Consider the following 25,754-nt stretch of genomic DNA (forward strand, 5'->3'; position numbering starts at 1 on the left):
GTGGTGCCATATTCCCCTAGGTGGGTAATAATTTCAGAACATTTCACAAACATCCCCATTTCAACAAGTTCATTCTTTGAACTAGCACATGGCAAATTCTGCTAACAGGCTCATTTATCGTAACAGGCTGGCCTTACCAGAATGCCTCCTGTTGGTGCCAGTGCAATTAATGCTGATTGTTTACATGGACTAAGCAGTCAAGGTTTTACCAGTTGGTTTTATTACATACTGAAGCCGGATGCAGTTAAAATGCATAAATTTCCACACCTTAAAGTAAAATAAATTACACACACACACACACAGAATGAAGTGATGTCAGCTCATTTCAAAGTCTGAACTAGAGGTGCACGGAATTTCATTTAACAGTAAGGCGGCCTAGGAAAGAGGCTGGGAATGCAAGTTCAAGAGCAATGAATAAGCAGACAGTACAATGCAGTCTACCGAATTGATACAGACGTTTGTCATATGAGAAAAACAGGAGGAAAAATAAGCTATTCATTGTTGCCACTCAACATAAGGAGTGAAGGAAAAGTACCTGAGAAATCTGTATCCTTTCCAACAAAAGGAACTTTTTCTACATCTAACACCCTCCTTGTCCTGACCAGAAATCCAAGTGCGTGTAACTGTCCTGGGTATTTAAACGAAATACTGAAAAATGGAAAATATGAGTAATCCTGTTAGGAAAGAGTAAAACCCAGCCTGTAGAAGATTGCATTTAAACAGTTCAATAGTGCAATAACTCAACATTTTCCAAAAGGCAGAGAGAAAAGACACCAGATTCTGGATTCATTCAACTTCAGATGTTCATTAAAAGATATACACATACCTCATAACTCCAATATCCACACATCTTATTCCTAATCAGTTACCAAAGATATTTACCAGCTTTGGAACAAACTGGTTGAAGTATTTTTCTGGCATAATTAACTCAATCACTTCAAAAAACACCCAGCATTACTCTCTAACTAAACACATTGACATTTTGGGGTATTTAAAGGGCTTCAACCTTTTGTATCCCTCTCTGCCCACAAGTTTTTTCTTAGGAGTTAAAATGGACTGTGTATTTAGAGAGTTTTGAAAATCTATTTCCAAGTTCAGTCACATCTCTCTGTTTTCCACACAGCCCTGGGATTCCCAGGCACTTATTGGCAGCATCTGTCAATTCACTTTGATACCCCTCTCCCCACCAATTAGTCAAACCTTAGCCCAGGGGTGGGCAAAATTTTTTGAAGTAGCACTGTGGCATCCCGGAAGGGGCAGGGCCTAAACAGGAAGGAGTGGGGGAGCGCCTTTGCCCCCCCTTCCCACTAGATACACATGCCCTGGAAGAGGCGTGGCATGCTTCCCCACCCTCAGGCCAAGCACGGTCTGGGGGCGAGGGAGCACACGAAGCCTCCTCCCGCCCTGCAAGGAGCACGTGGCACTCTGAAGTGCCACGGGCTACTCGCAGGGCCAGGGCAGGGCAAAGGAAGCTTTACATAGCTCCCCCGCCCCCAGACTCTGATTGGCCTGGGGGGGAAGGGAAGCACGCAAAGCATCCTCCTCTCTTCTCCTTCCCTCCCCCTCCCTCCCCCCCGCTTTGAAGCACTGTGCGCTGCTCACGCCGCGTGCTGCTCGCAGGGTGGGAGGAGGCTTCGCGCATTCCCCTGCCCCCAGCCAATTAAGGCCTGGGGACGGGGCAGCAGCAGGGCCGCCACGGGCCCGATCCACCCACTTGGCAGGCCGCATCCAGCCCACGGAGGCCCTTTGGCCCACCCCTGCCTTAGCCCCTATCAATGCCAACCGATAGTTAAAAACCTCTGAAACAAGAACTTGTAATACTAAGATTTGCTGAATTTGTCTCTTGTTGTAGGAATAACATGCACAACCCAGAATATGAATAAAATTACTGTGATGGATTCCAAACATCTCAAGTATGCTGTAGGACTTAATGCCCAACAGGTAGTTTACTTCCTGGTACTGTACATTCCTCTATCAGTACTTCATTCTTTAAAGGCTGATGACTTTTCCCAACCGAGCCCATAGCTTGTTTTATTGCTCTCTCATCACATCTCTATTTTAATAGAGGTTTTTAAATACCTCAACATGGGTTTATTTCTTGTCTCTGGAGAAAACTGCAGCACTCAGCAATTCACAAGTCTTACATGAAAATCATGTTGGTTATCTTTTCAATTGCACTAAAAAAGCAACACATTCTAACTGAATAATATTTACTATCAAGTGGCTGCTTCCAGGTGTACCTTACCTTCTGTGGAGAGGCACAGAAGGAAATCAAAGAAACGCAGAGCTAGAAGGGACCTCACAAGGTCATCCAGCACAGGTTTACTTTCATAGAGGTCACTAACCCCATAACTTGAGGTTTCAAACCAAAGATTCTAGCCCAAACCACAGCCTCTCTTAAAAGAGTGCACCCAGAAGCTATAAAGTTGTGTCCAGCATAGTACTGTGAACCAGCAACTAATGGATTTGAAGTAGCACTTTCCAGTGAAGTAATATAAATTAGAACGCTGATGGCTGCCAAACTTTTGTTAGCTTTGCAGATGTAATGCTGAACGAAATACTCACTCCCCTCCCTGATTAAAGACAAAACAAAAAAAAGGAACTTAACTTTCGGTTTTGTTTTTATCTAAATGGGAACTTTTTCCTCCCAGAGGCAATTTTTGCCAGCCTGCTCTTGTTGTCAACTGGACCTCTGGATCATTAGCCTCATAACAAATGGTGGCAGTTGGAAGAGAGACAGACCTTTTGTGCCTGCAGTGGCATTCCAAGCTCTCAGCTCTTGGCTCCATGAAGTCTGATTTAGCAGCACTGCTGGGAGCTATTAGTTTATGAAAGAACCAGCACGCCCACCCAAGCACACTAGACTGCAAGAGGCTCCTCACATGGATGCCATGTGCCTTTCATTCGGCCTAGAGGAGTTTGCAAGGTTGTGGTTTCACTTAGCCCAAGCAACCTATCAAACCCACCATGTTCAGGGGAGGAGAGTGGAGATCAGACAAGAATGGCCAGATCTCAGTCATTCTGTGGTGCTGCTAAATACAAAGGAGCAGTTAAAGCACAACTCGGGGGAAGTGTTTGTCTTCTCCCCCAACTAGTAACTTTTGAGATTATGAATTCCAGTACCTCCCTTTCATTTGCTCTTCACTTCTAATTTCCCTTCCTTCTTGGGGTGTTTCCTGCACATTTTCAGCATCTTTTGGTCCTTTGTGTAGTTCTTCCTTTCTTTCAATTCTACTCTCAACTCCTCCTCTATTCCTTAGACACACAGACATCACTAGGCCCTAAAATAAGCTCCTTCTACTCCCTTCATCCCTCCCCCCCACATTTACATCAAGTCCAGCTGCCTCCCCATACCCTTCATTCCTGTCTCAGATGCTCACTCCATCCAAAAGCATACCATTCAATCAATACACCAAAGGAGGGAGGACGGGACCCATGAGGCTGTTTCTCTGCTGCCTGACAGCCCAGCCTGCCAGGATCTCTCTGACAGAAAAGGAAAGTATAGCTGACTGCTTGCTTGTTCAAATGGCATCACTACTGACAGATAACTGCAGGCCTCAGAGGGTACATCTACACTGCACCGTAGCTCAGAATAAGATACGCAATTTGAGCTATGCAAATTGCGTATCTTATTTCGATGTTATTTCGAAATAGCTTATTTGTAAATTTCTAAATAACCAGCTACAGGCAGTCCCCGGGTTACGTACAAGATAGGGACTGTAGGTTTGTTCTTAAGTTGAATCTGTATGTAAGTCGGAACTGGCGTCCAGATTCAGACACTGCTGAAACTGACCGCCAGTTCTGACTTACATACAGAATCAACTTAAGAACCCCAGGCGTCCCCAAGTCAGCTGCTGCTGAAACCGATCAGCAGCTGATTCCAGGAAGCCCGGGGCAGAGCAACTCTGCCTGGGGCTTCCTGTAGTCAGCGCTGGTCAGTTTCAGCAGAAGCTGACTTGGGGACGCCTGGGGCAGAGCAGCTGGGGTGCTGCTGGGTTGCTCCAGTAGCTCCGTTCCTCGGTGCTACTGGACCAACCCAGCAGCACCCCATCTGCTCTGCCCCAGGCATCCTGATTCAGCCACTGCTGAAACTGACCAGCAGCGGCTGAATCAGGACCTGGGGCACAGATCAGGACAGTAGTGCCCAGAGCGGGCGCTGCAGGACCAATCAGCAGCGCCCCAGCTGCTCTGCCCCAGAGTCCAAAACAAAAGCCTGGTCTGCTGGGGGGGGGGGGGGGAGCACACTAGCTGCGCCCCCCCCCCCCCCAGCAGACCAGGGACACAGGGAGCAGAGCCGCAGCGGGGTGCCGCGCCTCTGAGGCTTTGCTCTGGCAAAACCTCAGAGGCGCGGGACCCCCCCGCGGCTGCGGCTTCAGTCCGGGTGCCTGTGGTCTGCTGGGGACCGTCCCCAGCAGACCACAGGCACCCAGACTGAAGCGGCAGCAGCGGCGGTTCCCCGCGCCTCTGAGGCTTTGCTCTGGCAAAGCCTCAGAAGCGCGGGAACCCGCCCGGTGCCCCTGGTCTGCTGGAGACGGTCTCCAGCAGACCAGGGGCACCGGAGCAGCTTACGAACGGGGCTTTCTCGCCCCGACCTTCGGGGCGAGAAAGCCCCGTTCGTAAGTGCGGATCCGACGTAAGTCGGGGACTGCCTGTACTTCAAAATGTCCCTTCCTCCTCGTGGAACGAGGTTTACAGGGAGTCAGAATAGTGAGCCCATTATATTTCAAAATAACAGGCTTGATGTTAAGATGCGGGATAGCAGCGCTGCAGTGTAGACATAGCCAGATGCTCCTTCTCAGATGGTGTAGGGCTGGATCACGAAGAGTCTACAGCTTTTGGACTTCTACTGCTTGGACCAGTGATGCAGCAATGGCCCTGAACTATGACTTGAAGTAAACATGGCCATAAGCCACAGGCAGCTCTTTAAGTACCAAAGGCCAATTTTAAACGTATTTAGGAACCCAAAGATGAAGATAAGCACCTACTGAGATCTTCAGAGCACTTATTTGAACCTGGGCTGCCAGTGCATGTATAGTCTAGATCTCTCAACCTACGAGCTTCAATGTTTGGGCTCCAAACAGAGCAATGAACAGTTAAATCCAGCCCAGCAAATACTTCCTTTGACTCTTTCAAAGTTCATATACTTCTATTAAATATTAAGATTTCTTTTCCACATAAATTCTGTTTTGGGCACAAGCTACGTGTGTCCATTAAAATAACAGTTTAGCATTGCATTACCGTACGCAGAGTTTATGCTGAACTGCGAGGAATTAAAGATCTGAGATTCTTAAAGACTTTGTTTCCTCACTCTGGCCTCTTACAGGATACAACATGGTCAGGTGGAGAGAGCCCTGGACTGAAACTTGCTAGACCTTGATTCTACTTCCAACTACGGCACAGATCTGCTGGCTGAACTGGGGCAAGACACTTTCCCTTTTGGCTCCTCACCTTCCCCTTTTGTAAAATGGAGAGGATGACACTGACCAAGATGGAACTTACCTCAGGCCAAACCTCGGGATCTAAATGTAGGCTCCAAAATCCGTATTTCGGCAACTAAAGAAAAGGCAGCCTGGTTTTCAAAAGTGCGAAGCATCAACAGCAACCCTTGCTCAGCACTTCTGAAAACTGGGCCACTTAAATTTGTAAACCCCTAAATATGGATTTAGGAGCTTAAGTTCTAGGCCAACAGGTCTGAAAATCTCGACCACCTTTTGTCACAAATGAAGCTTTCTTCCAGCACCATGGAGAATTTCAAACTGGGCCCACAATTACACGTTTCCAGGGTTAACGTTTGCTTTCCTACTCCACGGTGAGAAGTGCTTCTCCCAGGGGAGAATTTGGATTGCCATGCTGAGCAGAAACAGGCAAAGCTCTTTCAAAATTCCCAAACAAATTATCTTATGATTGAACAAAAGTTCACCTGAAGAAGAGCTCTGGGTCAGATGGCAAGCTTGTCTCTGACCCCAACAGAAGTTGGTCAATAAAAGATATTACTGCACCCATCTTTGTCTGTAGAATTTAACAAACAATTCTGTTAAGGACACATAAAATACCAACTCTAGCTGGCTCCCTTAGCCGAGCAGGCTCAGCATGGTGAACAGGAGGAAAAAGCAAAGGAAAAAAAACTGTTTTCGTCACTCAAGTGAGCCAATATGACAGAATACACTTGAACCACTTTAATGCGGCAACCTTGGCAAACAGGCTAAGCCAGATTATGGAATTTTCCAGACGATGGGTGTTCGCCATAATGAGGGTAAACAAAGTCTACTACTAAAGCTTTTGAATGTACAAACCATTATAGAGTGTGGTACATGTATAACAGATCATAAAATAAATCCTTAATTTATTCAAACTTCTATTTTGATTTTAGCATCATATGTAGGTAATCAAGCAGAAGACCACTAATTGCACAGTACAGTGCTTTGCCATTTTTCATGTCTATAAGCTAAATTTGTGCTAGGTAGTACAGTACTGTATATATACTTTCTTTTGTTGCACTGTATTTAAACTTAGGTTGTTTTTATTATCATTATACATTTGCTTAATTTCACACACTGAAAACAGTCCTTTACATTCCAAATATTCAGACCATAAACTCTTTGTGACAGGAACTGACTTACTACTATGCATTTGCCCAGTGCCTCACCCAGTCATCATAGACCACAGCCTGCAGGTATTCCTGCAGTGCAAATCAATAATACATGGACAAGCTTTAAGAAAACCATTCAAAAAGTAGAACTTTTCATTTACATTAAACAGTTTTGCTGAATTACACACACAACTGTAGATCAGAGAACTTTATAGAGGTTTCATGTTTATGAGCCACAACCAGTCCACATCCAGTTTAAACTAGGAATTTAAAAAAGGTTTTAAAAAAATAACCATGTAACCACTAAAAATCCTAGCAGTTCTAGCTTATACTGCACTGCAGAGCCTGCAATGCAGCCGGCTTTCCAGGAGATATAGTAACCCTGCAGGGAAGAAGAGGTGAAGTAAAACAGAAACCAGTTAGATTATGCTTATCAGTTAACTGGTTAAACTCTTACATCCCTAGTTTGTGCATGGATTCAAATTAATCACAGTTTGTCTACAATATAGTTTCATGGCAGATTCCAACAGGCCAATTCACCAAATAGTTTAAAAATACAACCCTTTCAATATAAACATTAATTAAAACAGAACGGACCTCAAGGAAGATGACAAAAAAGAAATCAATGCTAAAAACACAATATTTCAGTAACATGCAGGGCTCATCATTAAGAATCTTGTGAAGCAGGCAAATCTCCCCAATATTCAGTGACCCCCAAACAGCTTTTGAAATGGCTGGTTTGATTTGACATCTTTGCTTCCCAGAGAGAACAAACACAGCTGAAACATCCATTTTTGTTCAATTTCTAAATCCTGTGCCAAGCTGACACCTGTGTTAAGGTGAGGCTGTGTTTAATTGCATGTGATTCCCCTTGGGGTCCATTTTAACCAGGTAAAATAGCACAGAGGTCTTTTCTTAACTTTTACCAGCTGTGCTTTGTTGACTGCCCTGTGTATCTCCACCTGTTACCACAGATGGTGCAGCTGCAGTTAAAGGCAAACACCTGGCCTATAAGTAGATTAGCGTTACAACAGCTCCCCACAGTACTGACCTCGTTAAGGCCGTATCAAGCATTTTGACTGTAAAGCCTACTTGGGCACTTAAAATGCTGGCCATTTCAAACACCCCAATCTGAAATTTCTGAATGTCACACAGATTCTTATATTGACAAGGGCCATTAACATTTGCTTAGCTTTTGATTGACAGTTTAGCATAAACAATGGAAGTCCCTGAGTCTCATGTGGTCTATTTTTTGCCAACCCGACACCTTGATTTTTTTTTTAAAGGTACATTTCACACAAACCAACAAACCCACTACCCGTAAGAAAATAGTTTCAAATGGCTGACATGTTACATTTGAAAGTCAGACTTACAAATATTCTTCACCTGGGCAGGTACTCAGTGTCAGGCCCAGTGTCCCAGGGAGAATAAGCATGAGAGCAAGCAGGCTGAAACTTAGTCCCAGGAGACTATGTTGATGCTGGAAGCAACTGGAAGACACAGCACGTGTAATGTGACTATCTTTGATCAAGAGTGTGACTCATTTGTGACCCATGCCTGTCATCTGGGGGTACACAAATGATCACACAGCAGCTTTGTCCAGGAAGGCGTTTTACAGCCTTTACCTGGCTAGATGATTATAAATGCTTCTTTTGGATGTGGACTTGGCCAGTTACCTTTGCCTTTTCCACCTCTGATTTGCGACCTGGGGTTACACAGTCAATTGATCCAGAAGCTTACTAGTGCAGTAAGCAGCAGCACGCTTCCTGGTACATGCATGACGCCTGTGCTCCATGAGCTGCGCTGCCTGCTGCCTGGCTTTCAGATAGAAGATGAAGTGTTGATTTTGAGCAATAAAGCCCTAAATGGCTTCAGGCCTTCTTATTGGGTGGGCAATAATTTTTGCAGGGAGCCACTTCAAGAATTTTGGCTGCACTTTTCTATTATATTAGTGGAGAGAGGGTGAGGGGGAGAGGTTTGGATGCAAGAGGAGGTTCTGACCTGGGACAGGGGTATAGGACGTGGTGGGGGATCTGGGAGGGAATGTGAGTGCAGGTGGTGGTTTTGACCTGGGGCAGAGGGTTAGTTTGTAGAAGGGGTGCCAAGCACAGGATCTGGTGCTAGCTGGGATGTGCTACCATAGGTGGCTCCTGGCCGGCAAGCTGCCTGAATGCCATGGTGGCCCCATGTGGAGAAATTGGAGAGGGTCCAGAAAAGAGCAACAAGAATGATGAAAGGTCTAGAGAACATGACATATGAAGGAAGGCTGAAAGAATCGGGTTTGTTTAGTTTGGAAGAGAGAAGACCGAGGGGAGACATGATAGCAGTTTTCAGGTATCTAAAAGGGTGTCATAAGGAGGAGGGAGAAAACTTGTTCATTTTGGCCTCTGAGGATAGATCAAGAAGCAATGGGCTTAAACTGCAGCAAGGGAGTTTTAGGTTGGACATTAGGAAAAAGTTCCTAACAGTCAGGGTGGTCAAACACTGGAATAAATTGCCCAGGGAGGTTGCAGAATCTCCATCTCTGGAGATATTTAAGAGCAGGTTAGATAAATGTCTATCAGGCATGGTCTAGACAGTATTTGGTCCTGTCATGAGGGCAGAGAACTGGACTCGATGACCCCTCGAGGTCCTTTCCAGTCCTAGTATTGTATGATACCGTTCTAAACTGCCAAATGCTGCAGTCAAGAGTGTCTCTGCACACCCCTTGAGGGGAGGGGGACAGCGGGTCTCTGTGCTGCCTGCACCTGCAAGCACCAACCCTGCAGCTCCCATTGGCAGGTTTCAATCAGCAGAGGTACACCAGGTAGGAGATGGGCCTGGCATTGGAGCATTCTCCAACAGGATCCTCAGTTCTGGAATAAGCTCAGCACAAGTCTAAAATAGCCCAGGACTGCTAGCCTTCAGCAAGCTCTGAAACAGGGTGGGTCTTGCCTAAGGATATTAAGTAACGGTTAATTTACTAGTCGTGTAGTTAATGGAATTTCCATCCACTACTCAACCAGCTGATAGGCACTTCCACATTCCTCCTTTGAAATGTACAAGGGCCCGAGCCTCATGTTTCAAAGGGACAGCCACACAGATGATCCTGGGCTCAGCTGTGCAGCACTGCCCCTTTGAAATACCCCCTCTTCCCCTCCTCTTTGCTGCCTCTATCTGACAGAGGCAGCAAGGGGGGAGGAGGAAGGAGGGAATCAACTAGTCGACTGACTATCTGATAACATTTACTTATTGGATAGTCGACTAGTCCTTAACATCCCTACCCTTGACTGGGGTTAGATGTGGAGGAGGGGAGTTTTGATGAGGTGTTTTATTTGTTTTTGTCATTTAGGGTAGGGATACCTGGAGGCTTGGATAGGCTCCATTCTATTTATAAATCTAGAGAAAATGGCAAAGGAAAATGTCCAAGTAACAAATGCGTACAGCCTTTGTTTCATACATTGGCCATTTTTAATTACACCTCTGTACAACCTGCTCTTGCAACATGGATAAAGTAGTTCAGAAAGAGCCTAAAGAATCCAAACCTTATTTCAGCTAAGCTACTAATAAATCTGATTACTCCACACATTGCTACTTTTAGCTTTACCTCCACAACCACTCTCTGCAAGCTTCCATGGAAGCAAATGAGATGTCTGCATTGCGACTGCAGACGCAGTGAAGAACGGGCAGTGACAAGAAGCACTGGACTCATCTCTATGGGAGTGAGTTCTCTCAGCCTTCCCAACCCAAACATGGAAAAGATCAGATGAGTATTTCCCACGTGAGATGAATTTTACTAAAGTTGTATGAAACTGTATCAAATGCAATAAACGTAGAAATGAGGTAAAGTTTTTGCAGTAGCCAATGTTATGTTTAGGTGTAACAAGGAAATGATAATCATCTGACAATTGTTTCAAAAGAAGCGTGAGTGGTCATCATAGAGAACACCTCTAGGCAAATGAAAACTGTGGAGTCTCTCAATTTCGTTTGGTGTTAAGCGTAGAAAACTCTGCATTCTTTTCCTAAGGTTAGGATTTTTAAAAAGCAATTAGCGAAGGCTGGAAGGAATCTTTAAGACAGGATTCTTGAATGATAAGAATCACCAGAGATGCTGTTTGCAAAGACAACCCACAAGTCTGTCCCTGTGTCCAAAAGTCAAACACAACTGAACTGATGCTGGTAAAGTTTCTCTCAACTCTGGTCAGATTTTCAAAACTTTTCAGTGCGTAGCCTCCTGGATCCTGAAAAGTCTGCAAATTTACAATGGCTCTGTAGCCAAGAGGGTTTTAACATAAAAATGGAAGCATACTGCTTGCCCAACCCATGTGAAATGGATAATCTCAACTGGATAATCCTGTTTTAATGAAGAAACAGCAAAGTGTTTCATGAAATGCAGAAACACAATACAGGACTATGTAGCACTTTAAAGACTAACAAGATGGTTTATTAGATGATGAGCTTTCGTGGGCTAGACCCACTTCCTCCACTAACAAGATGGTTTATTAGATGATGAGCTTTCGTGGGCCAGGAGGAAGTGGGTCTGGCCCACGAAAGCTCATCATCTAATAAACCATCTTGTTAGTCTTGAAAGTGCTACATAGTCCTGTTTTTTGTTTCAGCTACACCAGACTAACACGGCTACATTTCTATCACTATGAAATGCAGAGATTTTCGTGAAAGACCTGTAAGACCTCTCCTTTACAGCCCTCTCTCACTAAGGTTGCAATACAGACCTCTAAAGGGTCTTTTGAAGAAGACTATTATGAGTTATGTATCAGAGGGGTAGCCGTGTTAGTCTGAATCTGCAAAAGCAACAAGGAGTCCTGTGGCACCTTATAGACTAACTGAAGTGTAGGAGCATAAGCTTTTGCATCTGACGAAGTGGGTCTTTGCCCACAAAAGCTTATGCTCCTACACTTCAGTTAGTCTATAAGGCATTATGAGTTATGTATTGAAACACAAGGCAAAGGTACATTTTTCTCCTCTTTGTATACAAAATATTTCAAAACCTGTAAAATCCTAAACACTGCAAACTTCCCTTGCATTCACCACCACAAGAAAACCCCCCACCACGCATATTGCTCTTCCATCAATGTGCCTCACCTCTTACTCAGGCAGGTTCCTTTCTAGGCATCTGAGAGCCTGCCTCCAAGGTCTTTTTAATTCCTGGCATCTCTATTGAGGCTGCCAAAAAGGGACCAACTGTGATATGGACACCTGTCTGCTAGGAAATGGACTGAAACCAACAACTCATTTCACACAGGCCAACAAACAGCTGTCTGATAATAACAACTTTGTCAATGCCAACCTGGGCTGCAGTCGATCTGGAAGTGGAAGGCTTCATACACCATGGCTAAACTGCTAAGCAATCTAGCCTCTGTATGCTTTAATATCAGAGCAATCTGTTACATGTAAAACCATGGATTTTGAACAAGTTATCATTGTAACCTATGTGCAGTCCTCAATACTAAATTCCATGGACATAAATCCTCAATTACATGTATTTTTTTAAAAACCCTTTTTCTTAAAACAAGAACATTAACACAGACCCCACTGAAGCAACAGTTCACAATGGTAAAGATAAACAGTGATTTTCTAGACTGACATAACCAGCAGCGTTGGTGGGATAATTCCTGGGCTGTACCACTGACTGGAATTACCAAGGCTTTGCCAGCAGCTTAATGAGATGGAAACTCACATTCCCAATGCCAGGAAGTATTTGCTGGGTATAAATTACTTGGACATGCTGCATATTGTGCTGCTGTTTTATAAAACAGGTGAAAAAAGCACTGATGCACCCCTACTTGTCGATAGCGCAATCCTGGTAAATATAACCAGTTGGAAAGGTGTACAGGGTGGTTCCAGATCCTAACCAACCCAGGCACTGTTTACTTTCACCCAAGTTACCCTACAACGGAGAGATCCAGCCACTGCTGCTTTAGCTGTATCCGGTTACGAACAGGAGGCAGGTGTTTACACTGATGCACATGACCCCAAACTAGGTTTAACTTCTTTGTAATGGCTCCAAGTCCACACAGCTTTGAGAATGAGAATAGAACAATTTTATGAAGATGGAGTTGGTTTGTATCCCAACGTGCTCATACTACAGAGTTAACCTGCTTAATGAGCAAAGATTGACCCACTGGAGTCTGAGGCTTTGTCTACACTGCTGATTGTTGTTCACAGGGGGTTAAAAAAATCCCTCCCCTCTGCAAAGGGCAAAAGGTTTGAGCCACATGTAGGGGTGGAATTACTGTATTTAGTTGGCAAAATGTTTACACTGCCAGACCTTTCCATTTGGTTGACAGAACTCCGTGTACAGTGTAGACAAAGCTTGAAGGTCAACAGCTCTCACAGGTAAAGTAATCTGAACTGCAAACACAAAGGTGGTAGGAGCTCACAAGTGTTTCTGGCTAAAATTGCTACTTTGTTTTAAAATTCTTCTCAATGTAAGGATTTAAAGAATATCTCACTGAAATCAAGATAATAGAGATAAGACTTTCCTCCAACTTGGGCAAAGCTGGAACGAAGATGGTTGGTTCTATTTGAGGCAAATCCTGATATTCATTCTATTGTGCTCTGCAACTGCATACAGTATTCCTCTTTACTCCTGACTCAACTATTTCTTCGCATAACTGTTACATTTCCAATTGAGCTCTGGGTGCAGAAGAGGTGTTTCTTGGACACAATTTTAACTTCAGAAACCTTTTGGATGCGAAGATGTTCTATAAAACAATCATTATTGTTTGCTCCATTACTCACCCAGCTTATCTGTTAATGCTGCCTGAACCTGCTATCATCGCAACACTAAAAAACTGGCAAACAGAGGGTGGCACATGCTGAATGTTAGTCTGTGCATCAGAATAATGTGTGTCAGCCTCAGGCAGAAGCAGCTTTGATACCAAGAGGTTCTACTTGATCTAATTTTGTTTGTTGAACTGATGGCTCTGCAACTCTCTCCCCACAAACTAGTTAACATTTAGTTGTGATAACAGCAATGCTTCCACTGGAATATTTGATACAGATGCAAAATACACCTTTACTGACTATTTTATACTGTTATTAGAGGGCTTCAGAATTATTACAATAATCAGTAGAAAGGTTACATGTATACAAACAAATCAACAGATGCATTGTACTTGGCTGTATATCATAAATAGGACTTAATGGATTTAATCACAGCTCAGGAAGTAGCTTGAGGAGCAGATGAAAGTTACAAAGAAAAAGTATTGCTGAGAGTATGTGCAACCACTCACCAATTTCTCCTGAACACTCAGCACTTTGAAATATCTGATGGCACGAGAACAAATTCCTTCTCAGGGCTAAGTACCTAAAATCCCCCTTGGAGCTCCTGCCTTTTAGTTAGCATGCCTGGTACATTTCACAGCTGAAAGTATTGGCCCTTAGGATATCAAATCTGTAACGGAAATGCAACTAACGATAAGGGTGCCACTGGGTACTGCAGTAATACCACTGTTTCTCCATGGCTGGAAGCAGCTCCCTAACACAGAGCTAGTCATTTAACTGTCAGTGATCAATTAAAGACAATATTGCAGCCATGATTTAGTCCCTATCAGCTTCTTCAAACCATACAAGTCCCAAACCATGACAGGAATAAGATACTGCATCACAGTCTGCAATATCCTTATCAATACATGCAAATTCCATTTCAGTATCACCAAACAAAGCTGACAGTCTAAATAAAGTTCTGTTTTTTGTAAAAGCCATTGTGAGAGTCTGAGACTGCCTCCCACGCGATTTCACAGGAGTCAAACGTTACAAGATCCACCAGACCCAAGAGAAAACAGCCAGAGGTAACAAACCTCGGACATGAAAAATTATCACCAGCAAGCGCGATCTCACAGAGCACCAGGCTCACTACAGTGTTGGCAAGAACAAAGCAGAGTCCTCCAAGCCTACAGGAAGTCAGCCAGATAAAAGTGCATTCCAATTTGCCCTTCCTCATTACAGGAAAAGAAAACTAACTACCCTGTAGGGTCTCCCCACCTGGTTGGGCTAGAGATGACAGCGCAAGGGCTTGTCTTTCCAAAATTTTCTTCTCAAAATTTCCCCGCTTTCGCTAAGACAAATATTATGGAGATTTAGAACTAATGGCAGTCTAGAAAACCCTTTAAAATGTTTTGTCCAAGTATTTCCAAAGCTTTTCTAAAGGGGGCCGAGAGGACAAACCCTCCAGCCATTGATACAGCTCCTCACAAAGAGAGCTCAAGGCTCAGTTAAGAAAGACCCAAGCCACCTCTCTCTGCTCTTCCCGTGCTGCACTGAAATCCATGGGCCCTGGTGTGTTCTGATTGTTATGTAAAACAGGCCCCTGTTCCTCCTGAGGCCTGCTCAGAGCTCCCTTGTAAACAGAGCCTGCCGAATGAATAGACTCCACTTACAAAAGATCTTTTGCTTAAAGCAAATTTGCCTCCCCAACACATGGCCAAACTCTCACACAATAAATTAACTATTTGGCAGCGGCCAAACTCTTCCTGGAGCCAAACCAATTAGGAGTTGAATGTGATCCCCATTTCCTATTTCTGAGATGGGGTGGAACCAAAGAGAGGGAAAGAGAGGGGTGTGAAGTAAATCCCCTCTTAGTTTATAAATCTTTGCCAATCATCCCAGATAAACCTGTCATCCACAGCTCTAGGATCTGCATCACACTAACTTTCCCAAGTGCAGGGCTATGGGAAATTGCACATGGTGTTCTGTGGGTCTGACTTCCAACATGTGGTTTTCATATTTTGGCAATTCAATCATTTAAAAAATATTTACAGAGCTTTAACTTTAATTAAAAAAACATGTCCACAGATAAGTCAAGCTTAGCACAAGTTATGGTTTGGGAGCTAGAAATGTCAGGCATCAGTGTGATGTCACAACACAAACCCAGGCCACTGCCTGAGTATGGCCCATCAGGGAGCCAAACATCTTAAAGACTTTTTCTCCTCCCTAGCAAAACCCCTATACAGCAGAGTCCAGAATATCCAACAGTCTCTTGAATAGTGATAGAGATGTAGCCGTGTTAGTCTGGGGTAGCTGACGCAAAATGCAGGACAATGTAGCACTTTAAAGACTAACAAGATGGTTTATTAGGTGATGAGCTTTCGTGGGCCAGACCCACTTCCTCAGATCAAATAATGGAAGAAAACAGTCACAACCATATATACCAAAGGATACAATTTTAAAAAAATGAACACATACGAAAAGGACAAATCACATTACAGAACAGAAGAGGGATGTAGGGGGGAGGGGGAAGGAAGGTGAATGCCAGTGAGTTAATGATATTAGAGGTGGGGAAGGGGAAATGTCTGTGAGTTAATAGTATTAGAGGTGATAATTGGTCTCTCTTGGTCCCTCACAAGGCTAAGGGGAAAGGAAGACCCTGGCTGCAGACTTGAAACCCTGCTGGCTGGGCTCCTTGAACAGAAGAGCCAGGACTGTGGTGAAAATCCTGGGCGCGTATGGGCTCCCTGGTGTTTTGGCACCGTGAATCAGTTAAAACACTCCACACCCTGGCTCCTCAGCTCTTCACCCACAGACTTACCCAGGCAGCCCTTTACTGAAACCCCCTGTATCTGGAGTCACTGCTGCTTTAGAAGTTTTAGATAAGTGCGTCAGATATTCTAGTTTGCAGTCTCAGACCGGTAGACCTGATAGTCTGTATCTGAAAAACAATGAGGAGTCTAAGTTGCCACAGGACGACTCCTTGTTTTTCCTAGTTTGCAGTGTAACCACAGGGACCACTGAAGATTTGATTCCACGAAACAGCCATTGGCATAAGGGCCATGCAACTTTCATTAGCTCTCAAGGGTATGGCCTTGGGGAAAGAACAGCCCCACGTGGCTTTTAAGCATCTCTGATTTAGAACAGCATATAATTAAGATGCAGATATCTCTGCAGAATTTTAGCAGAAAGAGTAAGTGGGACAGGAACCCCAAATCTAGAATGCATATATTTGTTGGCACTAGAAGTAGAGACATTAGAACCAACCCTTTATCCTTTTTTTTTAATTTATTGTAACAAAGACCAGTTTATATGGTCTTTAAAAGTGGCAGCAGTATTCATCTACAGCACTGTTTCAAATTACCAAAACATCACGTACAGCCCACCCCTCTAGATACTTGCTTTAAACAGTTCCTTCTGAGATGATCCACAGAAAAAATGTCTAATATTAAGATTTTCTATCACCAGCAAGTTCTGAAACCCAGCACTCCACTCCAGTTCAATGGCTTTTTCAGTGGAATGAGGCATTCTTGTGTCACTGTCCAGCTCCATCAGGCCAGCCACAGATGATGTAAAGCATCCTTACAACCAGAGGGGTGAGGGCCACTTTCAAATGATGTCTCACATTTTCCAGAATGCTGTAGGGAAATGTTGCATGAAGACTCTGCCCTCTCAACGGGTTGTCTGCCCACTAATCTTGTGTGTCTGCTTATAACGTAAAAGCTGATGTATAGAATCAAGCTCAGCTGCAGGATAATTCATTGCTTGTAGCAATTAGTGTTTCGCTTTCCAGAAGGAGGGACTTTTGTGGAGGTGAAAGAGGGGGGATTTTTGCACTAACAAAAGGCACAGGTTTGATAACCCTGGAGACCAAAGTTTATTCTGACAACAGAACAGACATCAGATGGTACCTTCCCTGTTGAATTAGGCTTTGGGTGTGGGGAAAAGAAGACAAGACAAATCTAGGGACACTTCTCTGCCACACAAGCCTCGGAAAACAGTTTAGAACTTCCAGAAATAGTTTTGGTCAAATCACTTATCTAGGTTGAGACTGTTCATTCCCTTCTCACTAACACGGGATTTATGCCATGCCAGCTCCATGGACGGACTTTTCCTCATTTACATCAATGGAAGTGAAAGCAGAGCAGGCCTGGGTTTTTTTTGTTTGGTTGGTTTTTTTCCCTAATTTTAAAACTTCAAAGGCTTCTGTGAAAACTGAGCTAGTTGTGAGACCTGGTTAAAATATGATGGAAGTCTTAGTAACAGTCTCAAGTTTGGTGATTTTTCATTTTAACACTGCACTGAAGTAAATCAGTTCCTGAGTTCTACCTCATATACTTGCTGTTTTCCAGCCAATCCTCAGAAGAGTTGCACACCATACACAAGAAAATGCTTCTCCTATTCAGACAGCTCTAAAGGTTCAATGGCCCACTTCTAATCTTACCTATTCTTGTGAAAAGGAAGAGTAACTCTACTAAAGCTAATAAAATTACCCCAGTGTAAAAGCAAAATCAAGTCCCTAGGGGCATATCTACACAGCAGGGCTAAAGCCTAAATAAGATACACAACTTCAACACCACCAATCGCATGGCTTAAGTCAAAACAGCTTATTTCGGCATTTGGAGCTGTCTACACAGCAGGAAGTCCGAGGAAGAGTACTCTTCTTCTAACTTCCCTTACTCCTTGTAAAATGAGGGTTAAAGGAGTTGGAAGAAGTTTTCCTGCTCAAAATTATTTTGATATTATGTCAAAATAATTGCTTGTAGTATAGGTGTGGACTGTTATTTTGGAATAATATCAGTTATTCTGAAATCACACTGCTGTGTAGACGTACTCTAAAAGATCAGTTTGTGCATCAGCACTGTCCTCACTATCATAAAGAAAGGGATATGCAAGTGAAGGATCTTGGAGTCATTGTAGACAGTTCTCTGAAAACATCCACTCAGTGTGCAGCGTCAGTCAAAAAAGCAAACAGAATGTCAGGAATCATTAAAAAGCGGATAGAGAATAAATTTAAATTAAATTTATGGAGATTTGCCTATCTCCTAGAACTGAAAGGGACCTTGAAGGTCATCAAGTCCAGTACCCTGCCATCACAGCAGGACCAAGTACCATCTCTGACAATTTTTGCCCCAAATGGCCTCTGCAAGGTTTGAACTCACAACCCTGGGTTTAGCAGGCCAATACTCAAACCACTGAGCTATCCCTCCTCCCCTTACTAAGAAATATCTTATTGCTTCTGTATAATCCATGGTACGTCCACATCTTAAATACTGCACACAGTGTACTGCCTCATCTCAAAAAAGGTATCTTAGCATATGAAAAAGTTCAGAAAATGAAAATTATTAGGGGTTTCAAATGGCTGCCATTTGAAGAGAGAGTAAAAAGATTGGGAATTCTCAGCGAGGAAAAGAGATGACTAAGGGGGTAAATGATAGAGGTCTATAAAATCATGACTAGTATGGAGAAAGTGAATAAGGAAAAGTTATGTAATGGGAAGAAGTAAATAAGAACTAGGGGTCACCAAATGAAATTAATAGGTTTAAAACAAAAACAAACAAAAAAAGGAAGTATTTCTTCATGCAGCACAGAATCAACCTGTGGAACTCCTTGCCAGAGGATATTGAGAAGACCAGGACTTTAACAGGGCTCAAAAAAGAACTAGATAAACTCACAGAGATTAGGTCCATCAAAGCTTACTAACCAGGATGAGTAAGAATAGTGCCCCTACCCTCTGTTTGTCAGAGGCTGGCAACAGGGATCACTTGGTGACTAACTGTTCCGGTTCATTCCTCTCCTCTTGAATGGCTTTTCTGAGTAGGGTGTTAAAAGATTGTCTTTACACCAGAGGCCTGGTGCCCCACTGTAGCGGGGTTCCCGCTCCACCACAGCGCCCCCTGCCGTCTGCTCGGGGAATTAGACCTGCCGGCAGGTGGCGCAGTCTTTCAGGACACTGCCCTCCGGCAATGCCCACTATAGCCTGAGCTTTCCCCCCTTTCGGGGGCAGTTGTTAGTTGTAGGTCAGCAGGCCTTTCGGAGGCGGTTCCTCCGCCCTGGACCAATGGGTGGATAGTCCGCCCTATGGCCCTACCGTGCCTTAAAACAGTCCGAGTCTGTGAGTCTACCTCCGGCCTTACTTCAGGTCGGGGTGAGAGACAATAGTTCAGGGGCCCGGCCTTGCTTCAGGCCCGGGCCATGGGGGAAGAAATTCTGCATATACTTCAGTCCCTTAACTCAGTTAGGGCAGGGCAACAGTCCTAGTCCTGGCCCTTTAAAAAGGCCCGGTCCGGATCCTGGCCAGGTACCAAGACCACCATACGGAGGCCCAGGCCCTCGAGCAGGGCAACAAATGGCAGCAAACCACAGTAAGCTGAGCCGGCCCTAACCCAAGGCAGGGCCGTAGACAAACACCCAGGTTTGTAGACGCTCCTAGTTCAAGAGCTGGGCAGGTAGTGCACCTGCATCAGTGGCAAAGGGGGGAGACTGCCACCCGGTTAGTGGGTGGCAGGGGGGGCGCAGGCCCACCCACTCTCCTGCGCCCTGGCCCAGGGGCCCTGAATGCAGCAGTTCAGCTGCTACGGGCTCAGCAGGGGCTCCAGCCCGCAACTTGCTGGCCTAGGGCAGTTCTCAGCCCATGCTACCCCCTGGGCCGCTTCTTGTCTCCCCCTTCGCTGGTACCTGTACCTTCAGCGGGTCTGAGCAGGGAGTCGAGGCGCTGTTGTCCCAGCAGGGTCCGGCTGGCCCAATCCAGGGGTCAAGGGGTTGGAACCCCGCAGCGTCCTGCGGGCTCACCCGGCCCCGGCGTTCCAATACCCATCGGGGTTCCAGCTGGTCCAGCGGCTCGGTCCAGTCCTCGGGGTCCCCGGGAGGTTCCGCTGGCTGGCTTGCCCAGGCCTCAGTAGCCCTGGCAGGGAAGCCTTGGCTGGCTTCCGAGGCGGCCGCTGAGGGCGGCCTAGCCCGGGTCTTAGCCTCCCCAGGCAGGAGCTCCAGACAGGCCACCGGCTCCTTCAGAGGCTGGGCTCCGACTGAGCTCCCCGGCAGCCTTCTTATAGTCCTAGCCCCGCCCTTTGACTTCCGGTCAGGTGAGGGGGCGGGGCTAGGCGGGGCCCAAAATGGCTCCCAGAGGGTTTCCTCTGCCTCTGGCTCAGTGGGTGCCATTCCACCCCACTACACCCACCTACCTACTCACAGCCATGCAAGACACCTCATGTTCTATGAAATTTTGTGTTCTCTAGCAAAGGCTAGCTTTTTGTGTGCTTTTACCCTAGACTACAGAGTTTACAGAGGTCTCCTGCATTTCTCATATTGGAGGTGCTGACCCAAAGGGGAGGGGCAGAGGATCACAGGTTATTTGGGCGGGGGGTCATGGTATTGCCCCCTTACTTCAGTTGCCCAGCTCTGAAGGCAATGCAGGAGAGTAATGGTTATACTGTTGGCCAGGTGCCCAGCTCTGAAGGCAGCACCTTGCCAGCAGCACTGCAGAATTAAGGGTGATAATATCATATCCATGTCCCCCTGATTCTGTACTGCTGTTTTCAGAAATGGGTGGCCAGAGAATGGAGGCTGATGACTAAAAGCCCAGCTCTGCAGGCAGCAGCATAGAAATAAAGGTGGTGGCAATACTGTGCCAGGCCATTCTTACTTCTGCGCTGCTACTGGTGGTAGCTCTGCCTTCAGCGCTGGATTCCTGGCCAGCAGCTATCACTCTCCTGCTGTTCAGCTCTGAAGGCAGAGCTGCCACCAGCAGCAGCGCAGAAGTAAGGGTAGCAAAACCACAACCCCAAAACAATAACCTTGTGACCCCCATACAAGTCCTTTTTGGGTCAGAGCCCCTACAATTATACCACAATGAAACTTCAGAGGTAAATATCTGAAATCATGAAACATACCATTTTTAAAACCCCAGGACCATGAAATTGGCCAAAATGGACTGTGAATTTGGTAAGGCCCCAAATGTACGGTGTCTTATCTGCATCACTGACTACAGAGTCATTCTGCACAATAGTCACAATGGGACTTTGAGCAAGACACATCCAAGCTGAAGAGACCTCTTCCACAGCCTGCAGATATGTGACATGTAATTACATGATCTAACCTGTTATATTCTACTGGAGTTTACTTCTCTCAGAAGCCATCTTGGCAATACCATATTTTGAGTGTGCAGTTTGATACAAAAAATATTCTACTGGTGTAGACTGGCACAATATTCTCACTCCCAGTACATCCCAGTATATGTTGTGCATCCCAACAAAGATTCATTCATCATCTGCACCTTCTTTCATTTGGAAATTCATTCAAAGTAACCAGGTGTATAGCTTTTCTGGCTGTTTCAGCATTATTGCTGGCAACTGTCTTTAGGCTGATTCGCTTTCAGAACAGCTAAGTTCGTTTTAAAATGCCCTTATTTTCTATGAGCTTTGGGATGCACTTTCTCTGGTTGCCTTGCTTCACCATAATTAACTTGTCAACACGCTCACACTCAGGATACAGTTTAGCAGTGAGGTTAGAGGCTAGCAATCCTATTCCATAGTTACACAAAGACATCACATTGTCTTCCAGCACTTTACTACTCAGTCCCGGTTCTTGACATTAATTCTGAACACACAGGTTTATCCACAAATCAACAAGTGGTGCACATATAAGAAAAGATTAAAAGAATGAACAGGAAGCTATTTCGCTATATATACATACCAATGTAAAGCAGCACAACACTAATAGTGTGAACAGTTATACCTGTATAAGTGTTTATATCAGGTTAGCATATTTTCATGCTGAAGCAGAATAAGCTACTACACTAATATACCATATCTGAAGGTGAGAGCCTTTCCAGCATAGCTCTATCAGCTTAACTATACTGGTACAATGGTCAAAAAAATTCACTCTCCCAACCAATACAATTGCAGAGCTGCTATTTTACTGTGGACAGCCCTAAGCATTTGACAGCTTACACTCACAAGCAAACAGGAGTAATATTAATTTTTAATAAAGCTGTCAATTAGCCACCATTGACTTACACGATGATGCAAAAAATTGAGATTAATAGCACTGTTAAATTGATTTTTTGAAATTTTGAATGTTTTTCTACATTTTCAAATATATTGATTTCAATAACACCACAAAGTGTACAGGGCTCACTTTATACTTAATTTTGATTATAAATATTTGCATTATAAAAGTGATAAAAGTTTTTCAATTCACCTCATTCAAGGACTGCAGTGCAATCTCTTCATCAGTGAAGTTGAGTTTACAAATTTTAAATTTTTTTTGGTTACATAGCTGCGCTCAAAAACAATACCATGTAAAAGCTTAGCGCCTACAAGTCTACTCATTCCTACTTCTTTGTTTAGCTAATCAAGTTTGTTTATATTTATGGGAGATAGTGCTGCCTGCTTCTTATTTACAATGTCACCTGAAAGTGAGAACAGGTGTTTGCATGGCACTCTGCATGCAATATATATGCTAAACATTTGCTTGCCCCTTCATGCTTCAGCCATCATCCCAGAGGACATGCTTCCATGCTGATGCTCATTAAAAAAATAATTAAATTTGTAACCAAAGTTCTTGGGGGGGGGGGGGAATTGTATGTTTCCTCTTCAGTTTTACCGGCATTCTGCCATATATTCGTATGATAGCAATCTCGAATGATGACCCAGTACACACTCTTTTTACGAACGTTTTCACAGCAGTGTTGACAAAACGCAAAGAAGGTACCAATGTGAGTTTTCTAAAAATAGCTATACCACTCATCTCACAGTTTAAGAATTTGAAGTGCCATCCAGTCTTAAAAGAGCAACAATGATGCAGAAACTACAGAACCCAAACAACCAAAAAGGAAAAGTAACCTTCTGCTGGTGGCATCTGACTCAGATGATAAAAATGGTCCATTCTGCTTTGAATTATTAATGAGCAGAACCCATCATCAGCATAGATGTGTGTCCTTTTGTAATGGTGATTGAAGCATGAAGAAACATATGACTCTTTAGCATATCTGGCACTTAAGTATCTTGCAACAGCCACTACAACAGTGCCATGCAAACACCAATTCTCACTTTTAGAGGACATTGTAAACAAGTGGGCAGCATTATCTATGGCAAATTGTAACCAAATTTGTTTGAGCAATTGGCTGAAAAAGAAGTAGGACTGAGTGGACCTACAGGCTATAAAGTTTTACACTGTTTTATTATTGAATGCAGGGTTTTTTACATAATGCTACATTTGTAAATTCAGTGTTCACGATAAAGTGATTACACTACAGTACTTGTATTAGTGAATTGAAAAAACACTATTTCTTTTGTTTTCTACAGTGCAAATTTGTGTCATCAAAATTTAAAGTAAGCATTGTACACGTATTTTGTGCAATAAAAATGTAGAAATATTCAAAAATTTAAATAAATTATATTCTACTGTTTTATGAAGAGATCATAATTAATGGCTTGGTAGACCTAATTCTTAAATGTTACATGACACTGAACTAATTCTTGGAGTAAATCAATCTAATTGAGCTTTGTAATGTAGCTGAGTTGCAGAAAAACTTACATTTGTTATGAAAACAATTTCCCAGAGGAAAAAAGCGTATAATCCTCAGGTATCCACAAAACATTTACCTTCAAAGTTTTGCTCAAAATTAAGAACACGCGTTTGTAAGGTCCGCTCACAATTAGAGAGAGTCAAGCTTTTTCCCCATCAACGGTCCGATCCTACTACAGTATCTATTCCTTCTTAGTGAAGACACGTGCATACAGAGAGCCCAGCCTTACTACCATGCTATCTTAACATTTGAGATCATCACTGCCTCACAAGAGGTGAACTATACCCCAAAGCAGAATGCCAGCACACAGCCTACATAACAGTTCAACCCTTGCACTTACTCATTGCCCAGAAGCAAATTTTACCACATGGGCCCAGTCCTGCTCTCAGTGAAGTAAACAGACACCTTGAATGACTTCAATGAGTCCAACATTTGGCCCTAAAAACCGGAGATCTCTGAAACACAGACTTCTCTTCGCCAAGCCAAAGAGTCATGGAATGCAACAACACAACGAGGCCCATTGCAACCCCAGCTCGCTCTCAAAGCGCTGCTTTGCAGAGGACTATGCCTCATGCCCGGCTCAGCCCAGCAGCACTGTCCTCGTACTGCCCGAGGGCTGCGGTAAGGGACTGGCCGGCGCGCCGCAGCGTTAGCCCAGAGGGCGATGGCATCCGTGCCCCAAGCCCCGCGGCCAAACCAGCGCTGGAGGCGCTCAGCGGGCACCGGGGGAGGGTCCGGGCGCAGCAGCTACCGCGGCACCGCGGAGTTCGCCCCGAGTTACGCCGCGATCAGCCCCCTCAGGGGCCGGCTCCGCTCCGCTGCACCGCGGGGGGGGCAGTAAGTCAGCGCGACGGGGGGGGGGGGGCCCGGCCGGTGGCAGGCGGGGGGGGGGCCCGGCCGGTGACAGGCGGGGGGGGGGGCCCGGCCGGTGACAGACGGGGGGGGGGGGGGCCCGGCCGGTGACAGGCGGGGGGGGGGGCGCGGCCGGTGACGGGCGGGGGGGCCCGGCCGGTGACAGGCGGGGGGGGGGGGGGGGGCCGGGGGGGGGGGGGGGGGGTGGGGGGGGGGCCCGGCCGGTGACAGGCGGGGGGGGGGGGCCGGTGACAGGCGGGGGGGGGGGCCGGGGGGGGGGGCCCGGCCGGTGACAGGCGGGGGGGGGGGGGGGCCCGGCCGGTGACAGGCGGGGGGGGGCCGGTGACAGGCGGGGGGGCGGCGCTTACACTGGAAGGCTCCCGGGATCCCCACCATGGCCCGGCCGGGCCGCGCTTTGTTCCGGCGGGGCGGGCCGCGCGCCAGACACCGGCACGGGACAGCAGACGGGCGGCTACTGCCAGCGCCGCGCCAGCCAGGCCCCGCCCCGCCGAGATGGCCCCGCCCCCCGCGGGGCGCTTACGTCAGCGCGCCCGGGCTCAACCCGGCGACTGTCCCGCCTTCGCCAGCCCTGATTGGCCGACGGAGGAAGCCGGCGGCTGTGAGTGGCGTGAGCAGAGGGGAGGGCGCGGCCTAGAAGGGTGGGGGCGGGGCTGGGGCGGGGTTGGGATTTGAGTGGCAGCCTTTGACTCATGGGGGGGTAGCTGGGGTCCAGCTCGTGCAGGCCCTGCCCCTGCAGCAGTAGCCCCCTGCAATGTGCCCCCTTCCTGTGGGGGGCCAGGGAAAGCAGATTCTCTGCAGCACTGGGGTCCCTGGCTCCCCCGTCCCCAGGGCTGCTGGGCCCCGAGCGTCCCGAGGGCACAGGGCTGTAGTTGTGGTTTTAAAACAAACCAAAAAAAGCTCTTTTGCTAATGGAAAAGAAGTTCCCTCTGCCCCTTCCGCGACGCACTTCCCTGGGGCGCTCACACGGCCCACCCCAACTCTCGCCCCTTAAAAGTTCATCCCGTACACAAGCCAGGCCTGGGGAGTTTCATCTCGGGAGGTGAATGTATCCGAAAG

At 45.8% G+C, this 25,754-nt stretch overlaps 1 protein-coding gene across 4 annotated transcripts in view; it reads right to left on the minus strand.

Moving 5' to 3' along the window:
* The window catches only part of CBFA2T2 (CBFA2/RUNX1 partner transcriptional co-repressor 2), a 100,511-nt gene extending 75,307 nt beyond the window's left edge, over positions 1-25,204 (minus strand). For all 4 annotated transcript variants that reach the window (XM_075901504.2, XM_075901505.2, XM_075901503.2 and 1 more), the window contains exon 1: positions 25,046-25,204. In XM_075901504.2, the coding sequence (XP_075757619.2) occupies positions 25,046-25,073 (28 nt within the window). In that variant the 5' untranslated portion in view covers positions 25,074-25,204. The remainder of the gene's footprint in view (positions 1-25,045) is intronic.
* Positions 25,205-25,754: the final 550 nt, after the last annotated feature.

This window comes from Pelodiscus sinensis, chromosome 17, assembly GCF_052426305.1.
Source record: "Pelodiscus sinensis isolate ZL-2025 chromosome 17, ASM5242630v1, whole genome shotgun sequence".
Taxonomy (NCBI): domain Eukaryota; kingdom Metazoa; phylum Chordata; order Testudines; family Trionychidae; genus Pelodiscus; species Pelodiscus sinensis.